This window comes from Channa argus, chromosome 6 (assembly GCF_033026475.1).
Source record: "Channa argus isolate prfri chromosome 6, Channa argus male v1.0, whole genome shotgun sequence".
NCBI lineage: Eukaryota > Metazoa > Chordata > Actinopteri > Anabantiformes > Channidae > Channa > Channa argus.
The window spans coordinates 19,028,880-19,056,690 of record NC_090202.1 but is presented as its reverse complement, the minus strand read 5'-3'; the positions used below and the strand labels follow the sequence as shown (position 1 = coordinate 19,056,690).

Below are 27,811 nucleotides of genomic sequence, written 5' to 3'. Positions count from 1 at the left end.
GTTGTCCGGACTGGCCTTTCTGAAATTTACCTCGCAGGTGGTGATCGCCCGAGTAAGAAGCGTCTTCACGTGTGAAATTCCGCTCAATTTCTCGATTAGAACATACAGGAGGCACAACGTGATTTAAATGTATAATTTGGGAACCAGCGTGTTGTTTACAGTACAACAGAGCCATGCAGCTAATAAAAAAATAAAAAATAAATCTATAAGTTGACTACAATATTAGTTGAGTGATAGAAATTTCATCAACACCAACTTGCTTGCTTTCAATCCTACCAATGATTTGGGACATGGCAGTGTGCTACACGCATGTTTACCCGCACCATAATATGGGCATTGCACTAGGGGGCTCGAATGATAAAGTCCAGCCAATGTCGACAGCATTTCACTCGGACATTTGGATTCAAACATACGCCCTCTCCTAAAATAAAAAGTCAGGATAATGTCAGAATTCCAGTGCATGTCTGACACATCCATCCAATAGACAGCTCTAGTAGATGTTTGAAACTTTGGTTTACTTTGTCCATGTAAAATGGCCTATGGTTAGTTCCAGTGTCATCCTGTCACAAAACAACACCCTTCCACTTCTGTACCATGTTTGTCATCAAGGACGGACACGCATAACTTCAGTGCACTTTCTGCGTGGCACATTATCAACATATCAAGGTGTGCAGGACACTGGTGCTGTCCACGAGCCGTGGGGGGCAGAACATGAAATAGATTGATGGGTTCCATCAAGATAATTTCAGAATAAGAAAATAGAAAAATGGTTGTTAGGGCACGTCTGACATTTTCAGCCCCACTGGGGAACACCTGTGGAAAGGCAGTGAAAGCAAGAAACGTTGCCTTCAAGGTTTGTCCAGATTGGTAATACATGAGCCAGGCAAGAGCTTTACCAGTGATGCCCAAGTCACAGAGTGCAGACAGGATGTTCTTGTGATTTAGTGTCAAAGGCTGGAGAAAGATTGAGTAGGATTAGAACACAAGACTGATCAGGGGCTGTTATCAGGGGCTCTACAGCTATCAGGAGGGCTGTTTCTGTATGTCCCCCACTGAAGCCATATTAGTTAACATCAAGGAAATCGTGTTGTTGTCAACTGTATAGAGATTTTGGAGCATGTATTCGCTAATTCTATACCATTTGGTGTTTTTATAGTTTTTCCCAATATATTTATGTGCAAAAGTTAGTAGACCCTATTTTAATTCTGTTTTTGTGTAAAAGCAAAATTATGCCATTATTTATTTACCAAACAGGGCAGACACTGCAGTGCAGCAATTAGAAGAAGACTGAACAAGTAGTGTTTGTTTGAAAGGCTTACTAGCAGCCTCTTCTTTCTAAAAAGATGAGACCACAGTGGAGTTTTTTGGCCTAAAAGCCCAGCACCATGTTTGGCGAAAACAAAACGCAACATTTCAGCAGAAACACCTCATACCCACTGCACATCAGATTACTCTGGAGGCTAATTTGAGGCCATTTATTTTTTTCTTTATGCTGGATGCCCTTCCTGCCACAACCCTCCCATTTTGTCAGGGCCCGGGACTTGCACCAAGGTGGCCCTTGGTGGCTGGGCGGGGCCACACCTGGTGGGTTTGGATTTGAACCTGCAGCCTTCAGCATCCCAACCCATTGCTCAACCACTGATCCACCAGGCCCCCTATCAGTAAAATACATTAGAATGGCTGAAAAATAAATGAAGGTTTTAGCCTAGTCGAAGTCCAGACCTCAACCCAATTGAAATGATGCAACGGGACCTTTTTAAAAAAGATGTGCAATAAGAAATCCCCAAAAACTTTATAAAGAAGAATAGGCAAAAAAAATTTAACTGCAGTGTTATTAGTTATTTCTGCTAAAGGTAGATTTTCGAGCTATAGAACCATGGGGACTTTTTTCATCTGAATGTTGTTCATCTGAGGATGTATTTGCTTAATACTTAATTATGTTTTTACACACAAAACAAATTAAAAGAGGGGGTCTGAGCCAGTCGGAACATTATTAAAACAGTGAAACTGATTTGACTTACAATAATCTTTACCAAGCGTACAGTGTTTCATAAGGTGAAGTCTTTCATTTAAACAAACCTCAATCTGCTACTTGAGACATCACATCATTTGCTCTGAAACTGCAATCAGATTACCTCACCCAGTAGAAGGTGTGGGTAGGGATAGAGATAATCATCACGTTCACGGTGGGTGCTTCATGTTAGTCTTGCACTGACGTGCTGAGATTATCTTTACTTTCAAAGTCTTAAGAGGGTTAATAGGAGCAAAGCAGAGGTTAACACACATACACACTTACTGTTCTTTGCTTACTGACTTTGTGTGCTAATAAAATACCGATTTTAAAACTTAGACGTAAAAATGTTTGGGGACAATTATGACCTCAGAGTATATGTTTGGGATGGTGTTGTAGTTTTTATAATGTTGTTCGCAAAGTGTTTAGAGAATAATTTCTACATCTCAATCATATGCAGTAGGAATTCGGTTCTGGCTTGATTTTGAGATCGTATGTGCTTTTAGCATTTGCTACACAGTTTTATAACTAAATGTGATTAAAATCACTTTAACCAAAATTTAACTAAATTCTGCACTTGTGCTGTTCGTGCCATTTTGACTAGCATTAGGCCAACATTCAGTCGGTGATAACAGTTAAACTTTGGTTCCATTAAAAAAAGGTTGTCATCTCTGCACATTCAACATCATAGACTAATTGCACAAAGCAGCGTTTGTATAGAAACTGTTTACATATAAACACATATAAAAGTGCTGTGATTTGGAGCTGTTGTACTGTAATTACTGAGATTTAAATTTGTTACAAATCTTGTAAAAAAATTCAAAGGTTACATGTTACTGTTAAAAGTTGGCAATAGTGATAGTTGTTAAATTGTCGGTAATCATTGTTGGACACACATTAGACTTTGTTGTTTGTTCACCGGCTTTTTCTTACAGTTATTCATGAATCACTTTTTATAAGTGTGGGCTATCTTTCCAGGTCCAATGTATTGATCTCCTCCAATCTTTGTTTTTGTGGCAGTATTTGTGGTCCTTTTCTGTGTTTCCAATAGGAGTGTGAGCAGCTCCAGAAAATGTATGCTATCCAGCAGGATGAGCGACTCCTGGAACACACCCAGCAACAGCATATCCTCTACCAGCAAGAGCAACAGATCCTCCACCAGCAAATCCAGGTATTTAAAGCTGACAAAGAGTGCTGACAAAACTAATTACATCTTTACTAGCCATTACCACACTCTCCATCCGTTGTGGTCATAGAAGGTGATATAACACTTAATACACTATCATACTTGCGTTGCATTGTGAAAGTTCATCGCAAGTCTTTTTCTGAATCCTGCAGACTCAAATTAAATTTTTCTTTACCTGCAGGGTCTGTCTTTAGGCCATGGAGAGAGCCAGCCCAGTCACCTAACCCACCAGCTCCAGAGGTGTGTACACACACATTTTTTATATATAAAAAATCTATAAAAATCTGTTGGCCAGTGAACTTGATACTGTGGTGCAGTGGTATTGACTGAAGTGTTACATCATTGTCGTGTCCCTCGTCTCTTCTCCTACTCTGTCCTGTCCTCCCTCAGGTTGCGTATCCAGCCCTCCAGCCCTCCGCCAACACATCCCAGCAACCACCTCTTCAGACAACCCAATCAGAGCCCTCCACCTGGCTCTACAGGCATAATGCAAGGGCATGGTTAGTAATATCATTGCCAGAGTGCTTAAATGCTTTTTACATTTTACTCATGAAAATGGTCGTGGCTTTTTAAAATTTGGGAATATATTTATAAATAAATTAATTTACAGTACTTACTGGACAGTAGTAGACGTTTCAACACCTAAATTTGGCTGTCGAGATGCTTTTAGCTATACATTTGATATCTACAGGTACTTATCACTTACTAAATAACTTTTCCTGGAGGTAACATAACTACCTCTCTTTCTAAACAAACATTAGACCTAATAAAATGAACTAACTTTTTGTTAATTTTCCCTTTTTTTATATATATATATATATATATAAATAAAAATATAAAATGAGTAATGTTGAAGGTGTAGTTTATGCTGACTCCATGACAGTTTAAGTGCAAGAAATGTTTAAGTGCGAGTGATGGCAGCAGGTGAGTAAACACGTCGGTCATCAAAAACACTGTTAATTGTAAAAACTCTGTTGCTATGTTACACAACTGATTTTTATGTACTCATTGTAACAGTTGGTTATTTTTCCTTAGATTTATTTAAAACTTAGTATTAGTAGTTGGATATGTAGTTGGCTCCTGTTTAGTCACAATAAATAGCACAAAGAAATCAAACAAAAAAAAAAAATAATTTAAACTTGCCAAAGTGAAGCTGTAGTTAAGGAATACTCAGGTTGTTAAATTCTGTATTTTAAAGACATCTCTCTGGTCAGATGTTTTGCTCTCATGACTTGTTTTTTTGTTTTTGTTGTTGTTGCAGGTCCATCACCAGTGCAGTACCAGCACGGTGCTCCAGCTCTGTACCAGGGCCAGAGTGGCAGCCCTCCTCCCACAGGCCTCCCTCGAGTCGCTTTACCAACCAATCAGCAAGCAGCTTCTGTCCGCCCCACTGTCCCATTGGCACAGGGTGTACCACAACAACAGCAGGTGACTGCAAAGACCCAATACAATGTCGTTTAGTTATTTTTGTCTTGTTTATATTGATGGTTACATCATTTGGTGAATTAAGTAATTGTTAAATTCTAATGTGGATGTTTTACTTGGCTAGTGTATTTCTTGTTGTACAATCAGTATATTTTGGATCAGTAATTGATCATGAAATCTGTATACCATACCAAGTTTAATAATCAAGCAATGTTTCAGCCTAACATAGATCTTTGTTAGGAATTGTCAAAACCTCAGTAAAAACATAAAATATTTCAAGCTGACTCTAATTTAACGATTATTAACACTGTTTTTTTGGACAGGTTACCATTCAGGTGCAGGAAGTGGAACTGGGAGATGGGGCGTCGAGACAGGGAAGTTTTCTGTCCACACCAGGGGGACACAGAGTACTAGGGAAGCAGCTGAGTGCAGACAACGCCGAGACGCACAGGTGACCCCAGCCATTCTGTCACCATGTCCCCCTGGCTGCAAACCCTCTCAACAATACCAATGGACTCTTTCTGTGTCTTTTAGATTTATTTTGTACTGTTCTGAATAGACACCTGCATGCTGTTTTTTATTTTTTTAATTATTGTTTCACACCATTTTGTATTATGACATGTCTGTTTTTTTTTAAATACTATATTTTGATACTTCAGGCAGTGATACTGTTGTTCAGACCAGAGATTTTATTTGTGAGTGGGAAGAGATATTTGTTACAGTATTGAAAATTATTGAAAATCCCTCAACCACTTTGCTGAGATGACATCAATAAATTCTCCACCTCACTGTAGCTGGGTGAGTGATTAGATCTAAATGTTTTAGAAGTACAGTATATGTAAAGGCCCCACCAGTTGGAGTAGGACATGAGTCATCCAATGACCTCAAAAATGGTCCCCTGTAACCAGGGCTGCCTTCACTGAGAAAACTTTCAAACTGTCAAATACACATCCAATCAAAATTGATCTTGAAACGTCTTAACACCTCTCAGTGAATATCTGCACCTGGTACCAAACCTGTGTTTGCTAGGCCTTGTGACCAGTGATTCAATGCAAGCCTCTGTAGATTGTTAAAAAGTGATGTACTAACATTGTAACAGTATAGTGATGTTTGGCAATAGGTAGCTAATTATCATCTGCGTTCCTCCCTTCTACCCAGTCGCAGCCTTGGCCGCTTTACATCTGCCTATGAACAGGCCCAGTTCAATCCTCACCTCTTCTCTGGCGATGCTGCCTCCAGGGGTAACTCTGGGGTTGTCGGCTCCTACAGCCCCTACCTGCAGGGAGCCTCCCTCAAAGTCCCTGGCCTGGAAAGTTATCAGACTGGGGCAGTGGGGAACAGCTATGGCACCCCCTCCACACTACAGCAGGCCCTGCTTTCCCCAACTCCTTTGGACTACCGCCCCCCACAACAGCACGTTACTCCCACGCTTCAAGGTCTCCTGTCTCCCCGCCACTCTTTAACAGGCCATGCTGACCCCAGGCTGCCTCCCCAGGACCTGGCTGCCCTGTTGAAGAGGCAGAGCCCTCGGTCGTGCCCAGCACCCCCCACACCACCCAGCGGTCCACCTCAGGAGTATGGAGAGATGCTGCTTCTTCGCCAGCTAAACCAGGGTGACAGCTTGGAGCAACCGGTGCCACAGGGTGCCCCTGGAGGTCAACACTACCACCACCTCCTTCAGATTCGACCCCCAGAAGTCCAGCCACAGCAGCACCCAGCCCAGGCACCTTGCCCCAGCTTACCTCACTCAGAGAGCATGGAAGAAGATGAGGTGCCCACTAGCTACCACCACCCACATGAGGGCCTGCTGGCCAAGGCAGGAGAAGGTCATGAGCTCTTGGGGCCTCCCAGGATAGGAACTCCTCCCTACAACTCCCCTACACACAGGCATGGTGGCTACATAAGGGGCCCTTCAGCAGCTAGAGGTGAGATGTGCTCATGTGGATGCCCAGGGTCTGCCCTGGCTGAATAATGTTTTTTGTTTTTTTTTATTTACAATCCCCTTAGCATTGCTTGCTAATATTAAAATAACTAAAACATTAAGATTAGTATTAGAACAGTTATACTTTTTTCTTTGAAATTGAATACACTTTATAAATATATATTGAATGTTTTGTACTATTAGAATCGGAGCATGTGGAGTGCAGGCCACTAGGACAAGCCATGGAGGTGCCTGATCATAATGGTGTGGGCTATTCACGCGGCCCCCAGGGTGACGCCTATAGGTCCCGTGGACAGTTACAGCGCCACCACACTATTCAGACCTGTGATGATGCCTATGTGAGTAATAGTTTGCAACTCATTTCAAAATATTAGGTTGAATTTTGTTATGAGAAGCTGTAGTAGGATAGAAACCACCTGGGCTTTTCAAAAATACTTTAGTACTGATGGCATGAAAAAATTTTGTTGGGTGTATGTTAGAGTGTGATGAATCAGCTTATCTTACCTGCCAGCACAGTGCTGGATAGAGTTAATATTGTAGGGTGGTAGTTGAAAAAAGAAAGTAAATGTTTGCATGATGGAATGAATGTTGTACCATACCCAATCATCCAAACAAGGTTGTGACTCATAGCTGCTAGAAGCTGTTCAGTAAGTACCAGTGGGATTTTTTTTTCTGTCTTAAATTGTTACTCACTCTCTGCTCAGGATCAGGCAGACCCCATGTCTGGGATGAGCCTGTTGGCTGGGAAGGCTCTAAGCTCCGCTCGCATGTCAGACATCCTTAGCCAGACATCACTGATAGGAAGCCAGCAGTTGCACCAGCGGGAAGAGTCAGGTCAGTAAAGGACATGCACTTACCTAAATATATTTTCATTTTGACTATTTAACTAATCAAGGTATCTATCTTTCGCAGTGTGTGATGAAGGCGAGCTCCATGCGGCAGCCTGCTACCCCTCTTCCTGCACCAGTGACATGCTCCTTAGCTATAAGCCCCCTGACCTGCCGTACAGCATGGAGCAGGCTGGGGTCTAGCACAGGTACCCACACAGAGTAATAAGGTCTAATCTTCACCTTTTAAAGTGGAATCATTTGGATAACTACAAACTCAATTTACACCTAAATATACATTTGGAAATTGAGGACTCTATATAGTCTCTGTCTTTATAATGTAATCAGAGAGACTGCACCTAAACCTCATGTAATCCTTTAAATTACTCTGTGCAAGTCCTTCTTTGTATAATGGAAAACCTTTATTACCTATTACTAGTTTGTCAGCTTTTCACATCTGAAAATTCCAATTGATTCTTATACACTGTACTTTTCGATTTAAAACATAAGGTACGTCAACAGCAATTTTCAGGTCCTAAATACAGTTTATTTAACTTAAACTTATTCTTTTCCCTTGAGCTGATTTTTTTTTTTTTTTTAATCAGACTAGTCACATTTGGGCCTATTAAAGAAACAGGTGTGATTAACCCTAACAGTTTTCCAGCTTACTGTCATCATCAGATGTAATTCCAGTTAAGTTCCAGTTAGTCTATTTTCAGGTTTGCCATAGTAGAGAGATTACTTGCACCTGATATTTTGTGTGATTGTTTTTCATTTGGATCACTATTATAATTCCTGTAAGTCCTGGGGGGCAAAAACTTTGTAGTTTATTGTAATTATTGTTAAATGGATTTTAAACACATTTAATGTAACATTTTCATAATTGTACAGCGCCCGTTGGGAGCTTTAGGCTCTAATGTGGATCAAACTTCAAAACAACTTAATTCAACATTTTAAGTTATGCAACTCAACTGTGTCCTACAATAGGCATTTCTTTGTAGGGGATCGCCTGGTGCTTTAGTTAAATTTTTCTAAAACCTCTGTTTTAAAACAGAAACACTCCACTAAATTGTGCTCTCAGTCAATGGTAAACACCTTACAAGTGACCGTATTCAGTATATAGATCTTTCCAAAGCTAAGTATCGTTTAACCTTAAAATCATTCATTACACTTCATGTTTAAAACTTTTTTGCGGCTCTCTTTAATAGGCACATTGTAGGTCTTAAACTTTAATGGACACCCTGCAGTGATAAGATAAATATGTGAATTTATTATCACACGATAGTTATTTTTCAGGCTTTTACAAATCAAGTATAATATTTATTTGAAGCATGAATCATGTCAACTGGACTTCTTTTTCTTGGTTAGAAACATTTTGCTACTTATCCAAGCAGTTTTCTTCAGTCTGACTGAAGAAGCGGTCATGATTCAATCTTCAGATAACCTAACCTGGATGACTGAGAATCTTCACCGACGTATAGTATTTATTGTTTATCTTTTTACTCTATCGTTTCGCAGGAAAGGGTGTATCCTGTGTACAGTGGTCCATATCAGCCATCCTGAATTGTGTTGACTTGAGTTGAGCAGCATCACACCAAACCACCGTAGTCTGCCCAGTCGGGGTTCTCTACATCTGTCTGTTTCCATCGGTCCCTGGGAGGGCAGTCTGGGTGAGAGAGAGGGGGGGGGAGTGAGTGGATGTAGACATCACAGGGGTGACACCACAGGCAGTTCAAAGTGCCAGCATTTCTTTTGCACAGGCATATCCAGCATTCAGTGCCGCAGGTTGTCTTCTCTCACCGCCAATAATGTGTAGAATGAGATTCTACTGCTCCCTCTTTCGACTTGACCCCCTCACCTCTTCCCCCTTTAATTCTGGCCCTCCCTGACACCCTCACACCCACATGCTACCCTGACCTAAACCTCCCTTTTCATCTTTCGTTCTCTGTTAACTGTTGGCATACTTCATTATGTGCCTCATTGGCCAACGCATTAACAAAGTCATATTTGCAAGAAAATGAAGTCCCAACAACACGAAGAACCATACACACTGCTGCCACAAACCCAAAGTATTCATGTTAGGTATGAGTGTGTATTTGTGTGTGAATGAATATAGGGCTGATGTGAAGGGGAAAGGTGTCTGTCATGTTCAGTCTGCTCCTCCCTCTCTCCGACTCTCTCCTGCTGCTCTGCAGCAAATCATTCCGGAGTGGGCTGAAATCTAGACAGCGGTGGTCCCTCTTCAGCCAGGTGGCATGTGTTTTGGGTCGATCTCTGACTGTGCAACCAAATCGTTCTCTCCAAAGCTCAGTGACATCGCACAGGACAAACCAGCTCTCATAGTTTGTTTTTTTTTCCTTGTTCTGGCATTTTTTTTATTGTTTTATTTTTTTATTTTAAAGTTAATTTTTCTGCTGATGTCCACGTTGACATTATGATCAATATTGTTACTCTTATTGTTATTACTGTTTTCTGTAAAAGATGTTTTATTATAATGAATATTATTATTATTAAAGGAAAAACAGTTCTGTGTTGCAAGGAAGACAACATTGTTCTTAAGTAATTCTGCACTTTCAGTTCACACTGTCCCCACTTGGTCTCTTTTCACCTCCTCAGTTTTCACTCTCTGTCATGCTGTTACCCTACTTTTCAATTCTACCCAGTCTCTCAAACCCTAGCTCCTCCTACCTTGTGTTACCGTCTTCTCCATTCTCCTTTTCCACATCAGTGACAGTATATTGCATTGTGGGTAGTTTAACCAGGCATTTGCTCCTTTCCTTGTACAGTGATGCCATGTATAGAATGCTAAATCCATTTCTGTATCAAATGTTTTTTCATTTTTTTTGTTCCCCCCCCCTTTCTTTTTAGATGTTGGGAGGCTTTTTATATCATCAATGTTTATCATTTTGTATTTTTAAATTGTCTTCAAAAGGTTTTCATTTAGATTTTGTTTTATGAATTTTGAGATTTCTAGCCAAAAGAGGACAGAGAGAAGAGTGACAGTACTCTCTCTGTATCGTAAAAAAGATTGTTCTTATTTGTTTTAATATTATTATATCAAGAGACTTGAATAAGAGGAGAGTAATTATTTTGTGTTGCTCTTTAAAATATCATTTCAGTTGTTGATGTTGTGACTGTCAATATTGTTGATGTTGGGCCTGTTTTCTGTTAATGGGGTAGTTGTGGCAGGCAGGGTGAGGCTTTGGGCTTTGTCTGGGTTTGCTTCGGGTGCTACAGAGACATGACACTCTTCAAACAGAGAAAATATAAAAGACATTAAACAAGGGAATAACTTGTAAAATAGCTGACATATCATCTAAAACATCACAGGTGTGGAGATGGACAAACTCACTTCCCGTTCTGCCCTATCCATCTGCTGTGATCCTCCCACGATCTTTTACGTTGGCTTTTTAGTGGATAACGCCTTATGGACCTGTCAAGCTATTCTTGTTACTATGGAAACCAAGAGAAAACCAGTACCAATAGTCCACCACCACACTATACCAAATTATCTTGTTCCAGTCTTGCTTTGTTTCCTGTTTCATGCCTGATGGACCTGATCTGAAGAGGGGATTTTGAAGAGCTTCATTTCACAAATGGTTGATGGATCTTGTTTCTGTTGGATAAACGCGGACACACCTCTATACCTTGAAAGGGAAACATTTCAGGAGACTCCTATGAGAATAAATTGGACTTTCACAGCAGGAATACTTACCCACCTTAAACGTGTGCCATACGTGTCGGGCTCAAGCGCAGCCAGATGGAGGCTACAGCACACTAGGGACCACAGCAGTGGATTCAACCCTCTTTTACCCCCCTTTTAATTCAATTCTTTTGGTTGACCTGTATTTATCCACGCACATACTGTACAACACCCCCTGGATCTTGGGCCAACCAGAGACTGTGGTGCAAAGAGTAAAAACCCACTTGTATGTGTTTATAATGGCCAGATTTCACAATACCTGGCTGCACGGTTGACATATTGTGTTCTATAAATCTCTGAGAGCTGCAGATGGTGTCATGCAGCACTTGTGCTTTCTATTTGCATCACACCACTTCCTGTTTACCAACATATCACTCTAATTCAAGACTTGATGTGGTAAAAGCTAATTTCTAAAACAAGAAAGCTTACAGAAGTTAACAGTGAAAGTATTTTGCTTCTTTTCAAAGCCAGTCTCATTGGGCCGAAGAATCTTAATTTTTCCATTCCATTTCATTTCCATCCAGCGCTCATTTATTCATCTTTCAGATCCATCGTCTCATTTTCTTTAATTGTTTACACCAAGCCAAACCTGTGATCTGGAAAGAAAGAATTTAGTGTTTTTCAGATATTGGAGAGGAAATGACTGGAATGGAAGATACTGAATGTCTCTTGTCCCATGACCAGATAAAAGCTGTAAAAATAAGTCAAGAGACTCTGCTCTGTCTAATGTTGTGATCAGTAACTGTTCTTTCATGTGTGAGCGCAAAAAGGCAGAGTCACACAGGAAGAGGTAACTCGAGTGAATGGAAACCACGGCACATGATTCCGAGGTAAAGGTGGGGGACAGAGCTGCTTCACACACATTTTCTGCCCAATCAGACTGAGCACTCTCATCCTCTTTCTTTTCCATCTTAACTTTTAAATCCCTGATTTCAATTTTTTGTTTCTCCATCCCTGCCTCCCCTCTCAGCAAGCCAGCTCTCAGCTCCACTCCTGTTTCTTAGGTTTATTTTGTTTTCTGTTGGTTTCATTTTTTTGGTTCATGTTTATGTTTATTTCTGTTGACTACAAAAATACTAAAGTGCAACAACAATGATTAAAAATAATATCAACCAAACTGAGATGAATAAATAAATATATATAAATAAAGAAATAATTTAAAAAGGTCATGATTTGTGTCTTTGCATTATCTATTTTAACCAATGACAGAGAAAAGCACATTCTTATAGCACAGTTTGGACATTAGTAGTGTCACAGGTCAGGGTTTTTGCCAGTTTTTAAGTTAATTACATTCTGACATTTAGAATTTCTTTTCTGCTTTTTTAGCTTCTAGGTAGAATCTTTACTTTACCATAACATTGAAAAGAAGGTGGGAAAACCAATAATGATGTGAACTTAAATAAATGTATAGTGAATTGCTACTAAATGCAAACAATATTTCAAACGATTAGTTTGACATATCCAGTGATCCCTAAGTCAAACTTTGTAATATTGAATTCTGGACATACATCTTTACAGTAAAGTTAAAAAAAAAAAAAAAAAAAAAAAAAAAGTTTTAAGGTAATGTTTTTAGATGAGTGAAAAATATTTTTTGCACTGCTAGTCCAACTGAACTTACACCTGTAAAAATATTTATCAGTGCTGTAAAATGCTAATGATATATTTAACCGTTTTGTTTTTCTTTTCTTATCACTGTTTACTACATTAACAACGAATAGGAAATGTACTTGGTTTCGATCAATTTTGACTTTTCTTTGTCAAAGTTAGTGTAAAATGTATGCACTTGTATGTGCCCTCTGGTGGACAAACTGTGTATTGTAATAATGACTGTTTTTAAATGACTTGCCAACCTACTTTGCAATTCTGCACTGCCGTGTTTTCTCACCGCTTGGTAACAAATACACCAGGATATATCTGTAATAACTAATATCAGCTGAGATGGCTGCCTGGCAGATTGAATACATGTTGTATTCATTCTACATAGAGGCAGCTCTCTGAAAGAATGGAGAACAAAAGTAGACAAAAGGTAGTGTCTTATTGGATGCTTAGGTTATAATTTCAGTTTATTTATTTATTTTTACAATTCTTAGCACTGCCACTGGGTTTTTCAGATACATTCACACCAACTCACATACATATACATACATATAGCACTGTAAAGGTTATGCAAATTAGTCCCCTGTGCTCTTGTGTGAATATGCACAGTCTAACAGTACAGTTATCATTTTCTCTTCAGTCACATTCATTCTCATGTAGGAGGTTTAAAGACAGGAATTACTTGTCTAGCGTCTCCAGTCATACAAAAATTCAGACTAAAGACATGTGTTGCCCAGTATTTATGTTAACAATTACTGTTGGGTTACTGGATTTAAAGTGTCTTCAATAAAATTGACACATTCTATACAATTTTAGATATTTAGGACAGAAATACAACTATTTCCTTTGCTTGTCTTTTGTCTGCAGTGTTCTGCTTGCTGCTGCTCTGGTCTGCAGCTGCACTGCAGAGGCTTTTCAGTCTAAAGTAATTGAGCTCAAATAGTGTGAGCATTGTAAGTTGTCCACAAAAGTATATGAGGAGTTACTTTAACATGCCTGGTGATGGATGGCAGGAAAAAAATCTGTTTATGATGCTGACTGACAACTAACTATTTTCAATTCACCTCAATTTAAATTTTAAACCTAGCAGATCGTTCGAGATTGATGTTCTGCACAGAGCTCCTTCTCTTGTCCTTTAGCTTGTCTATCCTCCTCTCCTTTCCTCTCCTCCCCCTCTTCTCCCACACATCAGCTATTTTCTTTCGTCACGACACAGTGCCCACTCTCCTCTCCCCTCTTTTTCTCCCTCTGCATTCACTTCTCTTTTCTCCTCTGCTCCTGGTCTTTATTCTGTCTCTCGTTTCTCACCATATCCTCAGCTGCTTCCTCCCCTATCCTTCCCTCCCATCCCTCTCTCTCATCCTCATCCAGCCCCTGCCAGCTAGTAAACACTGCTACTAGAACTGCCGTGTACCCTGCAGAGAGCCCAGTGTATGTGTGTATGAGTGTATGTGTGTGTTCGCAGATGGGAAGGCAACTGAGTCAGAGAGGGCTGCCTCTCATCTTTCCGCTGTTGACACTATCTTTCATTCTCCCTCCTCTGCTGCCATGGAGCTCCTGCAGGCTGAACGCCATCTGCAGAAAGGGCTGAGGTAATAACTGTGTGTAAGTTAGAGGGTTTTGTTTCTGTATTTCAATGCACACATCTGTATTTGAACGCCTGACTGCCTGCATGCAGCCCGGCAAACGTGTGCAGTGTGTGTGTGTGTGCGTGTGCGTGTAGACCTACACTGTAATGTATAGCCCTATTAACTGCCCTGACTGCCACTGCAAATGAAGCATCCTCAACATGAGTGCAATAGGCTGCAGCACCGGCTATCATACGTGTGTTAAAACAATTTTCTTCGTCGTCTCTTTACGTGTAGGATTATGTGTGTTTCATTGATGGCTCAGTTCCTGCTTTCTTCTGAGGAGCTCACACAGATCACATGACCGAGATTGCAAACAAGCATAATACTCCTTCTCTGCACTTACTGTTTGTTTGTGTATGTGCACACTCATCAGTGATCCTAACAGACCTGCGAATGTTTTATATAGTACTGATGGGTTAGGTCTGCAAATCAAAGGACAGGCAGTAAATTATCAAACAGTGAGGGGCAAGCCACCAATTGGTTGATTTGCCATTATTATGTTAGATTATACTGAAATTTGTTTTCACTTTGGTTGCACTGTCTGCTTCTTAAGGTTTATAGCTAAATCCTACCTGAGAGATTCTATGTGTCTTTAAAGGGTATTCTCACACAAATTACAAACCAGAACTTGTTTCCTTATGAAATTCCAGTGGAACTTAACAGTTTTGGTTTCGTGACCTTATGTTTTGCAATATCCATCTTTGAGATTGCTGTCGGTGGCTCCTATGGATACCAACTGTCATGTGCACATTTGGTTTAATTGTTTTCAAAAGCAGATATTTCCAAAAGCCAAGCTCCTGACAGCTTCATTGTGTGAGTGATTCTTGCAGTGAACTAAACCGTTCTTACCCTCTCATCACATTTTGTGCCAGATTATTTATATTTTACTTTTTAGTAACAATTATGTCATTTCTTTTCTATACAGGTAGATCTGCATGTTTGTGGTGCTACCGAGGCTCAGAATGCACTATAAGCATCTAAGGTTGTGGGCTTCAGGCTCTGCAGTTGTGTTCCTTCACACACTGGCCTTATCCTGGACAGGTGAGGTACATGGGAACGGTTATCTATTATGCATGGCCTGTGTTTTTTGTTGAAGCTAATTCAAGTGTCCTCAAGGTTATTACCTATTTGCATGGTGATAATGCAAATAAGGTCATTAATGACTCAATCACTTTCAAGCAATGAAGTTTAAATCAGGCACATGTGATGTGTTGTTTCATTTTAATTTTTGAGGGGGAAGTTGTCATCTCGTGCAAAAAAGCAACGTTCTCTTTAAAATGCAAGGATATAATTTGAATTTCAAAGTGCTGATACACTTTTAGGAAGTAGGTTTATTAAAAAACTAAAAATAATTCAACTATTCCCTCAGCTGCTGATAATTCGATGAGAGCTTGATACCATTCTCTTGTCTATTGTTGTTTAGCATACAGAAAGGACCAAAGGCAAACCGTCAGTAAAAGCCACTAGTTAACGCATTATATTTGATTTATTTAACCTACACAAAACAGAAATAGAAAAATGGCAGTGATTTTACAGGGAATGGAAACAGGGAGAAGTAGCTTGGCTCTCTAGTTGCCAAGATATATCACAAATTATTGTGTTTGAATTTTGTTTTTTGACCTTAGACACAGTCTAGCTGTAAACTAAGCAAACTAGCTGCTGTCACTGGCTTTATTCCTTCAAAGGAAGGTTAGCTACAAGGAGAAATGTCAACATCAACGCTAAGCTTGTACTCACAGGTGCAATTGAGTCTGCCCCTAAAATTGATGGAAGGCACCAGGCAGCTCTGACACTGCAGGAGAACAGGACACACCAGTTCAACTGCCAGTCAGACAGCTGGGATCCCCATAGCCCACCCTTGCTGACCTGGTACCTGAATGGGGAGCAGCAGAGAGCACCGTCCCCCAACCGTGGGCGCCTGCTGATGACATCACAGAAAGACTCCCTGGTCATAACACCTGGGAGGAGTCACAACAGCACTTTTTCTCTGCGGGCTAGAAAGTGGGACAAGGAGCTGGTGTGTGTTGCATCAAACCCCAGGACAGGAGAGAGCTACAATGCCACGGTCATGCTCAATGTTCAGTGTGAGTTTGTGTGAAAAGTTTGAGTAATAAGTGGATCAAGCGCTCAAGTGCTGAGTTATTTCTTTCCTGTGCCTTCCAGTCCAGCCAGAGATCCTCAGGGTGAATGCTCACTACAGTGAAACCTCAGACCCCGGCCTCTCCCTGGTCCTCTTTGCCTTGGTGCGGTCCAATCCACCTGCTACCATCACGTTCGTGGACCAGAATGGCCATCTAATGGCCAACACTTCTGACTTCCTAATCCTGGACTCGCGAAGCCACCCCTGGCTGACCAATCACACGCTGAGGGTCACACTCAGTAGCCTATCAGGGAATGTCTCACTGAATGCCAGCAACAGCGTGGGAACGGTGCAGAGCAACCTTACGCTGGCAGGTCAGTGATGGCAAAAGGCAAAATAAAACGATTTAATGCTAAAGATCTCCTGTCTGTGGATGTAAATTTACCATACAGACATAAGGAGGGGATCAATCTTCTCTTTAACTCTCTGTCTTTTAACTCTCCAGAGTTCCTGCAGTCTCGTGTGGAGGTGCCCATGCTGGGAATAGTGACTGGGGGAGCCATGGCCTTCATGGCTCTCCTCATCCTCAGTCTGATAGTTCTCTGTCTCATGCAAAAAAACAAAAGCAAGTCCATCGGTGAGACTTCAGAGTGTTCCTTTGTACAGTGAGTGAAACAGCTGGAAAATCGGTACTATAAAACGCCCATTCAGCAGAATAATACACTTATGTGTATAATTATGTGTGTATTATGTTACAGATGAGCCAGTGGAGATTCTGATGGCCAAACAAAGGTAAATAAAATAATAAAACTATTGGCAGTAAATGTTAGAGAGCAGGTAAAGTAGCCAAATAGCAAATCCAGTCAGTGAGTCCTTTAATTGGGCATGAACACTGCTGTAGTTACAGCAGACAGAAAAATGCCTCTTGACTGTTTACGTCGGAGGTGGTGAACCTTTCAGTGTCAAGTTACCTTTAAACAAAAAATCTTAAGCGGGTCACTAAATGAAAAACGTACATTTTAGGGATTTAATTTAGCTGCATTTTTACAGAGAGTTAGATGAGAGCTGTGTTAAATGCTCACATGCGCTGGGGGGTGTGGATTTGTTACAACTGGGCAAGTTGTAACAAGATCAAGCAAACCGCTTCCTTTTGTTTTCAGTCTTTATTGTAACTTACACTAAAAGCGCTGCTTGTTGTGGTTCTTTGCAGGTAACACAAAAATTGCTTTTCCCTAAAATGTTGGCCTATTCCCTCATGAGTGGGATTCAGTGTGAACACTGGACACATGTATAAATGTCCAGCCTGGTATTGTAAATTGTTGTTTATATGTTGCAAAATGGATATTATAAAGTGGGCATACCCTTTTATAATTCTACCTGACAACTACCCGTCAATAACATCACACCCACACTGGGTCACACACCTATCACATACAGTATGTAGGAGTGTGTGGTTGTGCTCTGTGATGCAGGAGATAGAGTTGTCCACCAATCAAAGAGTTTAGTTTCTGTGGCTCCTCCTGATCACATGTCCATATGTCCTTGGACAAGACACTGAACTCCAAGTTGCTCCCGGCAAGTTAGGGTGGTGCCTTGTATGGCAGCTCTGCCATCATCAGTGCGCGAGTGTGAATGGGGGAATGAGAAGCTTTGTGCTTTGGGTACAGATAAGGTAGACAAGTGCTATAAAGGTGCACACCATTTACATATCTCAACAAATAATTTCTTTCTCAGCACATTATTAGATTGGAGGGAAAACGCAGATGAAAGCACATTTGTGCCCTTATGAATACTTTATGTCCATCCAGCAAGCCAACAACACATTTAATCCAAGTTTGACGTCTCTCTTGTGTATTATCTGCACAGTGACTCTGCCAATGTGGACGCAGAGAAATCTGATAAGACCTACATCCCTAGAGAAAACATGTCTCTGCCTTCAAACATGCAGCTCAATGACCTCAGCACTTTGAGAAAAGGTAAGAGCTCCCCACAGTGGGAAGCTTTGCATGTTCTGATCTAATGTGAATGACAAGTCCAGGTTCTTTTAAAAAATGTATCAATCCATAATTTCTACTGGACATGAATGCAACATAGCCCAGTACATTAGTTTTGGTCGTCTACTTGTGTGGTATCGTACATCTTGTGTTTCTTATTTACATTCACACAATATTAGTGTTTCCAGTGAGCGATTGACTGTAGCTCAGGCTATTTGCCAAGACTGTATTCAGTATGTACATTCTTGAACATTCAGAAATGAGGATTGTATCAATCTTCTTATCTAAGTAGGGGCAAATAAATAAAAATAAGATTTTCCCCAAAAACTGTCCCTTTAATCTCATTGTTATATCTCCCTTTCATTAAGTTCTCCCATCTTCTCCACCTTTCTTACATCAATCACTTCTCGTAGCCCGAGAGGCTGCTCAGCAGAACAGTGTGGGAGAGAAGAAAGAGGAAGAGGAGGAGGAAGATCTGTCTTTAGCCTACGCCGCCAGAGGTCAGGAAAATGTACTTGTAATGTTGCATTTTCATTATTTATTCTGTCGCTTCACTGAATCCTTTTCCCTGCTGTTGTCCAGGTTTTGCCAGATATCCGATGGTGGGCTACATCTATAAGGTGAACAGCACAAGTAGTGAGGAGATTTGGCTCTGACTGACCTCAAAGTTAACACACATACTGTACATGCATGCAAATAACAACTTCCCAGTACAACTGCCAGTCAGTCATTCAATCAACCAATCGTCAAGATGACAAGGATCCAGAAACAATCTTATCAACACACTCTGTTTCTCTTACTCAAACGTGGGTTTTATGTCCACAAAATCAAACGGTTGATGGCTTTGTTTGTCTCTGATATCCACACTGCTGGTGTGTTATCTCAGCAATACAAAGTGTCAAAAACTATTTAAAAAATGCTCCTGTTCTGACATTATTTTCATCTTGTAACCACATGCTCATTATGTCCTTGTTCCATTATTGGAATGCATAAATTGTTCTATGCTAACACACAGACTGTATGTGCAATTTGCTGTTTTGACCAATGATCTCTCAATAGGATGGTATAGAATTATAGAGTATGTATCTGTATATTGACATGGAACATGTCACATACTGTATATCTGTATGCATATGTATGTGTATAAAAGAAAATGTCTAATAAAGATCAAATTGAAATTGTATGAATCATATGCTGAACTTTTTAAATTTCAGTGGCCCCCACCAGATGGCACTCTATGGTGATTTATAAACTGAAATTCTGCTATTCACATGAGTGAGGTGCATTTTTGACATTGTGTCAGGGAACTATATATATATATATATATATATATATAAGTGCTGTTGCACATGGGTTTTTTTTAAGCAATGAATAATACAATAGCATGTGCAAAAAGAAAATTGTGTGTGTGTGTGTGTGTGTGTTTGTGCACCAGGTGTTAGGTCTAGGTCACAGGTGGTTGTGGCTTCTCTTTAAACAGGAAGCATATTTGCGTTGTGGGAGCATCTCTTAGCTCTGTCCCTCTTCTGCACCGAACAATGAATGTAGTCTGCCGTACTACAAACATTACAACACAAAGGGAGTTTAAATATTCATCTAAACACACACATGCTTGTGTTCATGTCTTTGTGTTATCAAATACAGCTGCTACACACACCTCCCAAAGCATCTAAACAAGTATCAGTTGGTGTTTCAGTCATTTGCTGAAATGAGCATACGCGTATGAGAATTTTCCTCTACAGACTTCAGGACATGTTTCTGGGAAATGTGAATGAAAATGACATATGGTTTAAGTAGTGGAAAAAGTACTAAGATTATTTATATTGTCAAATTGTTATTCATGCACTGAAAATGTTTCTTGAATAAAACTATATATATATATATATATATATATATATATATATATATATATATATATATAATTTAAAGTAATTGCAATGCAAAAAATGCCTAATTCGAGTAGAACGATTAGATATTAGATGTAATAACCTGTAAACAGTGTATTATTTAATCTATAAGAATGCATCATAAATGTCATTTTGTTAACTAAAGCAGTCAAATACATCAAAAATGTCTGACGTATAGTGTCGTTTGCTGGGAGTAACGGAAGCACCAGTCCTCCAGATAGCTGAGATGGAAAGCACACCAATCACACTCATTTCCTTTACACACACACACGGAGTCACAAACATTTTGACAGACAGATACTGGATTTGTTGACAGCAGAGGCACAACAGCTCTTCATTCTGAGGTCAGTACTTCAAATTAAAAATGTCAGTTTTTTCAAATTGTATTTTTAGTTCAGCTCAAATTGTGCACCTGCGCCTATTTTGGTGTAGACCCAAGTGTATGATTTTATTTTGGTAAAAATAACTAAATACAAAGATGTAGTTTGTACTATTAATTAGGTAATTATGCAATAATGTAATAAAATTGTGGAAATGTGTTATTGTCAATGTCTAAGTTCTGCATATAATCAGAAGTAATTTGTTATACTATGCTAAATAAAATGGTCGACTAGAAGCAGAAAATGGCGCCCTTCCTGTTTTGTGTTGCACAGTTGCTCTTACTTACAATGAACTGAAACATCTTTCATCTGCCTTCTGTCATCAGCAGAACAAATCAGAGGAGTTAAAACACAATGAAAAATCAGTTAGCTTTCTCTGGCTGTTTGCTGCTGCTCTGGACACTGACAGGTAGATCTCTGTCATGTTTTTTGTATTTAGAGACAAGATGAAGACAAATATCCTCTGATATCAGTTTAATTTATGTTTTCATATTTCTTTCTAAATTTATCCCACAGAATTTGTCAGTACTGACAAAGGTAAGAGGACATTTTTTATCAGTGAAATTAAGTTTCATAAATGGAACTTAATGTGTTTAATGTGTTTTGTGTTGAATAATGTGGCAAGTTTAATATCAACAATGTTATTGTTTCCTTTTCCTAGTAACGCAAGAACCATCAATACAAATAAAAAGGTCTGGACCAAAATTTGAAATTGTTTGTAAGGATGGGAAGCAATTGATGAAAGACAATAATGAAGTAAATCCATTACTGGAATACAGAGATGAGAACTCAGGGGAGTATGAGTGTGATTCTCACAAAATCTTTGTGAAATTTCGAAGTAAGTTCTGCAGAAAATCATTTTATATTTAAATGTGGTTTTGCACGTGCTACTTGCTTTAAAATTAAAAAAAAATTCTATCGTGTGTGTGTGGGTGTTTCCAGCCTGCGACAACTGCATAGAGATGGACCTGGGTTCAATAGTTGGCATGGTTGCTGGAGACCTGGTGGCTACCATTGTGATAGGAGTGGCAGTCTATATCATTGCGTCTCAGAATGGGATCAATCCAACCTACTCTCAAAAGAAAAGTAAATATCTATCTATCTTAATCTATCTATCTATGTATCATACTCAAATATTACAGTAAACACACGCACATCTCCATCTGTAGTTACATGCTAACAGGATAGTACAGAATAAGTCAACAGTACTTATCTCTTGTCACTGTGCTAAAGTGGTACTTGACAAATTATTGATGTGTATTACAGTTTTTCTCAGCTGCTTTGGTACATTTCTCTAAGAATTCTAAACTTTTAACAAAACAGTAAGGGCATTTCTCAAAACAGCACCACGGTGGGTTACCTGAACAAGCCCGTAGCTTGCTAATATTTTCATAAAGATTTATCTCCACAAACATGTCATCAGAATGACAAGTCTTTGTGTCAGTCAAAAGACAGTTAAAATGCTCAGTCGTGTTGTCAGTATAACAGTGTTCTCTCAACAACTGAAAAAGCTCACGGATGCAGTATCTGTTATGGTGCTCTGGCGCTTTCTTTATCTGCTTGTCAGGTGAAGGTTCATGAGATGCAGCTCTGAGCTAATCTAGAGAAGGGTTTGATCATTGGTTGATCTAATGCTTCACACGTTCCACTTTATTAGTGGGAGTTAAGATTTACCAATCAATTTTGGACACATTTATACCAAGCTCTAATAGAAATGTAGAAATATGCCAAAATTTACCATTTTGCCTGTATTGAGAGGTTAGACTATTTAACAAAGAACCGTTACATTTTGAGCAACATGGCATAAGCAAGCGATAATCTAGAAAATATCAGACAGAATTGTACATAATGATTTGCATGAGTGTGCCAAAGCATTTGCAAGTTGCAATAAAAATTGCTGTGTGACTAGATAATTTGGAAGCTAAACAAGTAGTTTTAAGAATTTTATTTCTGATCTGAGAAATGTGCTAAAGCATATTAAATGTCAATACAAATGATTGCATAGTTGTGCATAGTTCATATCATGGTGTATGCTAAAGTGATACTCCAGGAATTAAGGATGGATTTAGAATGATTTAGTTGGCCTTCGCTTATGTTCACATCTGTGCTTTAAATAAGAAGCAGCTGATTGATTAAGCTTAATTACTGTATATGAGGAAACTTTGCAGTTATTATGGGAATTCAAATGTTCTGTTTTATTTTCTTCCACAAATGGTTTTGCTTGGAATTCCCCTGATCCACAGGAACAGCTCAGTGTGTTAGTGGTTGATTTCTGTAGGGCAGTACTGCTAATTTAAGATGCAGACAACAGATGCAGACAACAGACACTTATCCTGTTTAGGCCTATCCTAGGTATCATAGAGCCTGGACAGGTCTTCAATCTATCTCAGGGCCAACACAGAGAGACATATAAGGACATACAACTATTCACACTGACATTCACACCTCTGCGTGCGTAACATGCATGTCTTTGCACTGTGGGAGGAAACTGGAGTTCACATAATTCAAGTAATCTAATTATAAACGTTTTAAAAGCGGAAGTTCACTGGTTCTGCTGCTGAGCTAGTTATTGTTAGAGCTACACTGCAACTGTGGCATTTCTTTAGTCTTGGATGTTCATGGCCAAAGCTGTTACTGGATCTACACTGTACACCCACAACTACAATAATAACAGCATCCAAGAAAAGGATCTGAATAAAAAAATGCTGGATTTGAAATATGTGATTCTATCGGATATGAAAAATGCATTCTAATAAACAGCAGGTGAGTTTAGCAATAGTTTCACCACAACACTCAGCGCACACACTTTTCTTCCCTGCACATAGTGTTGCGCACAGTTTGAGTTTAACAACAAATCAACAGACGTCATTACAGACATAATCCCAGCAACTGTCTGTAGAACATTAGAGTATTAGGTTATGTAGTTTCCTCCGGTTGTCTCTACATTATAGGTAATGATACACACTTGCTGCTGTGCACCCGGCAAAGAGGGCAAGCTGCTTACTGTGTCTTAAGCATGTTTAAAATTACCTCATTATACATCAGTGCTGCTTACTATTGCAAAATGCATTGTCAGCCAACACAAATTTTGCAAAGTAATGCAAACATTACAGGGAGGTCACATAAAAGTATGACACAGAGATTTCTATGAGGAAATCAATGGCAGATTGCCTGGCATGCTGTGTCGACAGTATTTCTGTGCAGTTTTCATAATTCCTAAAAAAATACACTAATTTGACTAGAAGACCAAAGGTTTTGGAACCAGATTCTTTAGTGAAAGCTGCCGTACCACACACAGTATAAAAACAAGAACAAAAATGCATTTGCAACTTAACATATCCAATAAACTTTTAGTTTATCTATTATATTCTCTGGGATAAAAACTGTCTCTAACCTCCAGACTCCGAGACAGTTTTTATCCGAGAGCCATAACTAAACTGAACGAACACGTCCTGCCTGCTGCCATATAGCTGGACATAACACCCATTACGCATTATCTGAGATTTTTTTTAATATTTATATTTATATCTTATTTCTATCCTATGTATGTACTGTATGTATGTAGTAGTATTTACATTTTTTTTTCCAAGGATGATTGATGGATGTGTGTAGTTTTACTTAAATTGTTATTCAGGTATTGCACAGCAGAATTCTGTTGTACTTTTAGTGCAATGACAATAAAGTTTAAAGTTGACATTAGCACTCAAATATGGTCATAATGTTGTTGTTGTTTTTAATAATACAAAAACACATTTAACACTAAAATTGTTTTGATATTTTCACATTGATGTTCTCAACACGTCTGCCCTCAGGCTCTGACAGACAGCATCTTGTGCCAAATGAAATGAGCAGCAGAGGCCCTAATGACCATTACGAAGTAAGCTGAAACAGCCTGCCATATGTAGTTTTTATATTTAAAAAATGTAAATAATTATCTGACTCTTGGCTTATCCTCCTCAGCGACTGAGAACCAAAGGCGGCCAGAAAGACACATACGACGTGATTACTAACAGAAAATAGAGGGGCGACAGCTCACTGCCGGGAACCTGAGCAACCCCCCCCCACACACACACACACAAAAATAAAAATACTCACACATGTTCTTGCATCTTTACCATCTAAAAGAGTCTAGAATGTGTTGCTGGGGTCTATGTCATTAGAGAAAGTTTTTGGTTTGATGGTTTGATGATGGCATCACTCATCCTATATCATACTGTTTCAGTGTCACATCTTTAATCGTTTATTTTTACTATGCCTGTAGATACTGCTCTTATTAGACCACTCACATAATGAATTACTTGTTAACCATTTGCTCTAATCCAGTATTTATCGCTGTCTGTTCTTATTTTGGTAGCAGGTTTGGGTTTTACTGATTTTCTACAGTTTTCTGGACTTTAGAGATGCTGCTTCAAAAGTCACCTCACATAAGGGCTTAAAAAATGTATTTTGACAAACAAAACTGATATTTTCATGTTGTTAATTCGGTGAATAAGAATTGTGCAGCTCTGTCATATACGAAAGAAACTACTCTACTTATTACAACTTAGTACTTACAGTAACTTTTGACTTACTTGTACTTGATACTGTAGTGTACAATATACTTTTTAATACATTTATGGTTCTTGTGAATGAACTACCATTATTTACTCTTACTTCCTAGATTACACCTTTATATGAAAAGCAAAATATGATCCGCTTATAAAATAAATATTGTTTAAGATTCAAGTTGTGGGTTCTAACTTGTTTAATTTACCTTTCCTTACATTTAAACCATATCTGGTTGGGGCCCCTCATGTTTCAAACACGTTTCTCACGAACTCTCATTTTGACCACTTTAACTGCTCACATTTCATAAAAAGCAAAGGTTGGAAAAAGTAACATAATTCATATAGATTTGTCTGACAAATATTTGTTTTACCCATAAACTGTAAATTACAATTAGTAAAACGTGAAAAAAACATGTGGTATATGATTTATTTATGCTTGTTAAGTAGTACAGTTAGAATTTAGTTTACACAACTAAACACAACAGTGTGCGATACTTCAAAATGTACTTTCTGTACACAAAGCTCAGTATGGAAAACTCAGTATTATGACTTCCGAGGAAAAAGCCGAGGAAACCCTGGTGGGCCCATACAGTGAGCTTGGTCAGCTACAACGTTGTATGTATGAGTTATAGTTACTAGAACAGCAATCTGATTTACTTGTTTAAACCATGCAAACCAATAACCTTAAAAAAAATACAACAACTAATATCCACTTGTGTAACGACTATTTTGAACGTGCATTACTATTTTAAGAATTCTATACTACTAAAGTACTCTGTACTATGTATTTTAACCAATACTCTTTATGGGTGTTATGGCAAAACATGTGCAGCGATTAATAAAAAATAAAGGGTCTGAAATCACTGTTGGAACAGATGCATTGTTGAATTATTTAAAAATAGACCCCTTAGCACAGACGTGCGGAGCCCCCACCCTTTCCTTTTCAGTCTATTTGGGGTCATTTTAGATTTGCTTTTAGTCAAGTTTTAGTGCATATTATATTTTCACGCTTATTTGTGGAGATTTGTTGTATGATTTTGGTCATTTTGTGTCTCTTTTGGATCATTTTAGGTTGTTTATAACAATAACCCTCTTTCTGGGGTTGTTATGCTTTTCTTTGTGGTAATTTTGTTTTAATTACCTTCACTCTTTTAAAGTAGATATATAAACAGTAACTTCAGAGACCTAAGGACCTCCTGACGTCCTCCTGACGCCCCCAAACCGCTGCCTGGTATGAACTTAGCAATCCGTCCATGCATTAGTGTTAATCTAGTGATGTTATATATACTAACATCAGTCACAGAGAAAATATTAATGCATTATCAACACTTTAGTTGAGAGGCACCTGGCTGCTGACAAAGATCACACTGGGATGGAATGATGCTCGACTTTTACCACATGTTTGTGTTTTGGGGGCTTATCACCTAGACCACTGGATTTCACTAACCCTAATATGAACAATGATAACTTTAAGAACATTTAAGAACAACTCTTCAGTGGTTTAAGCAGGTTAAGCGATTTTCAGAGGTCTAGTTCAGTCTGTTGCAGTTATAAAAAGAACAAAAACAAGTGCAGTGAGAAAAATGGAAAGAAAAAGGTCAAAAAGAGCCAGAAAGGTTAAAATATTAACAAAGATGAGGGGGAAATGGAGAAGAGGAAGAGAAGAAAAATCCTAGTCGACTTAAGAGGAAGCCTCCAGATAGCTCAAATGTTTTCTTGACTGCTTGAAGCTTTTTGCCTTCTTCTTGATGCTGCTGTGACAAAGAAACAAAATGTAGTTTTCTACCAGAGCTGAGGAAGAGAAGACAGTTCAAACATCAGCGCTGAGACAACTCGGCTCAGAAGCATAACCCGGATCAACCCACACACACACACGCACACACGCACACACACCCACACACACACACAAAACCAACTATCCTACATTCACACATGTGGCCATGTGCTTGTTCTCACATAACACAACAACACAAATGTGTACATTTGCACACACATGCACTTATCAGCCAGATGCGGGTCTGTATGTGGGAGCGGTTGACTTAAGACAGTCAGATAGAAGCGAACATCACATACAGCCACTTTACCTCTTTGTTTCTCTTTCACCCAAACTTACAGCAGATGTAGATGATGATAACTGCGCACTAAGTGTAGGAGTGTTTCCACTGAATACTGAACCTCTGAACTACATACAGTAGAATTTATCAATCATTAGTCTGTATGAACAAAAAATCTGATGGTGCATCATGTTTCCTGTTATTTCCATCTGCACAACTGTGCTCATGGGAAACTCACATTCATTGAAAGACAGGGTCATAACAAAACATTACACAACGTTTCCATTGTATTAATAAATGTGTATAAGCATTGTGAAATGTTTGAGATATGTCAGATGTTTCCAGAGACAACATGGCATGTCATTTGCACAAGAGAGACCTTAGTGGTGAAAACACAATTATGGCGGCCGTGAAGATGCGGGTGAGCAACGGATATGAGCTGCGGCTTTATGATTGTTTCATGAATCATCTGAGGCAGCACCTTAGTATTGTTTCCAACCATGAGCAAAGAAAAAAATGACACCAATG

General features: G+C 39.1%; 3 protein-coding genes across 8 annotated transcripts in view; all 3 read left to right on the top strand.

Annotated features, from left to right (window-relative positions):
• Nucleotides 1-12,261, top strand: part of sik3 (SIK family kinase 3) — a 36,059-nt gene extending 23,798 nt beyond the window's left edge. For all 3 annotated transcript variants that reach the window (XM_067507992.1, XM_067507994.1, XM_067507993.1), the window contains 10 exons: nt 3,063-3,182; nt 3,379-3,437; nt 3,588-3,697; nt 4,459-4,625; nt 4,946-5,073; nt 5,781-6,547; nt 6,748-6,902; nt 7,269-7,398; nt 7,477-7,600; nt 8,910-12,261. In XM_067507992.1, the coding sequence (XP_067364093.1) occupies nt 3,063-3,182; nt 3,379-3,437; nt 3,588-3,697; nt 4,459-4,625; nt 4,946-5,073; nt 5,781-6,547; nt 6,748-6,902; nt 7,269-7,398; nt 7,477-7,595 (1,755 nt within the window). In that variant the 3' untranslated portion in view covers nt 7,596-7,600; nt 8,910-12,261. The remainder of the gene's footprint in view (nt 1-3,062; nt 3,183-3,378; nt 3,438-3,587; nt 3,698-4,458; nt 4,626-4,945; nt 5,074-5,780; nt 6,548-6,747; nt 6,903-7,268; nt 7,399-7,476; nt 7,601-8,909) is intronic.
• A 145-nt stretch (nt 12,262-12,406) lies between these two features.
• On the top strand, nt 12,407-19,578 carry LOC137129123 (transmembrane protein 25). Of its 3 annotated transcripts, none has more exons than XM_067508005.1 (9): nt 12,407-14,282; nt 15,247-15,362; nt 16,061-16,405; nt 16,485-16,775; nt 16,907-17,038; nt 17,160-17,193; nt 18,268-18,377; nt 18,809-18,895; nt 18,978-19,578. In XM_067508005.1, exons 2-9 carry the CDS (start codon nt 15,257-15,259, stop codon nt 19,049-19,051), a joined length of 1,179 nt encoding a protein of 392 aa, XP_067364106.1. In that variant the 5' UTR covers nt 12,407-14,282; nt 15,247-15,256; the 3' UTR covers nt 19,052-19,578. The 3 variants fall into 3 exon arrangements, with proteins under 3 accessions (XP_067364106.1, XP_067364104.1, XP_067364105.1); XM_067508003.1 differs by having other exon boundaries at nt 18,764-18,895; XM_067508004.1 differs by having other exon boundaries at nt 12,407-14,295; nt 18,764-18,895.
• Nucleotides 19,579-20,503: 925 nt separating this feature from the next.
• Nucleotides 20,504-26,092, top strand: LOC137129418 (T-cell surface glycoprotein CD3 epsilon chain-like). 2 transcript variants are annotated; one of them, XM_067508545.1, is made up of 7 exons: nt 20,504-20,646; nt 21,009-21,091; nt 21,199-21,219; nt 21,344-21,520; nt 21,625-21,768; nt 24,495-24,559; nt 24,643-26,092. In XM_067508545.1, the coding sequence occupies exons 2-7, from the start codon at nt 21,037-21,039 to the stop codon at nt 24,700-24,702; spliced, it is 522 nt and encodes a 173-aa protein (XP_067364646.1). In that variant the 5' UTR covers nt 20,504-20,646; nt 21,009-21,036; the 3' UTR covers nt 24,703-26,092. The 2 variants fall into 2 exon arrangements, with proteins under 2 accessions (XP_067364646.1, XP_067364647.1); XM_067508546.1 differs by having other exon boundaries at nt 20,507-20,646; nt 21,012-21,091.
• Nucleotides 26,093-27,811: the final 1,719 nt, after the last annotated feature.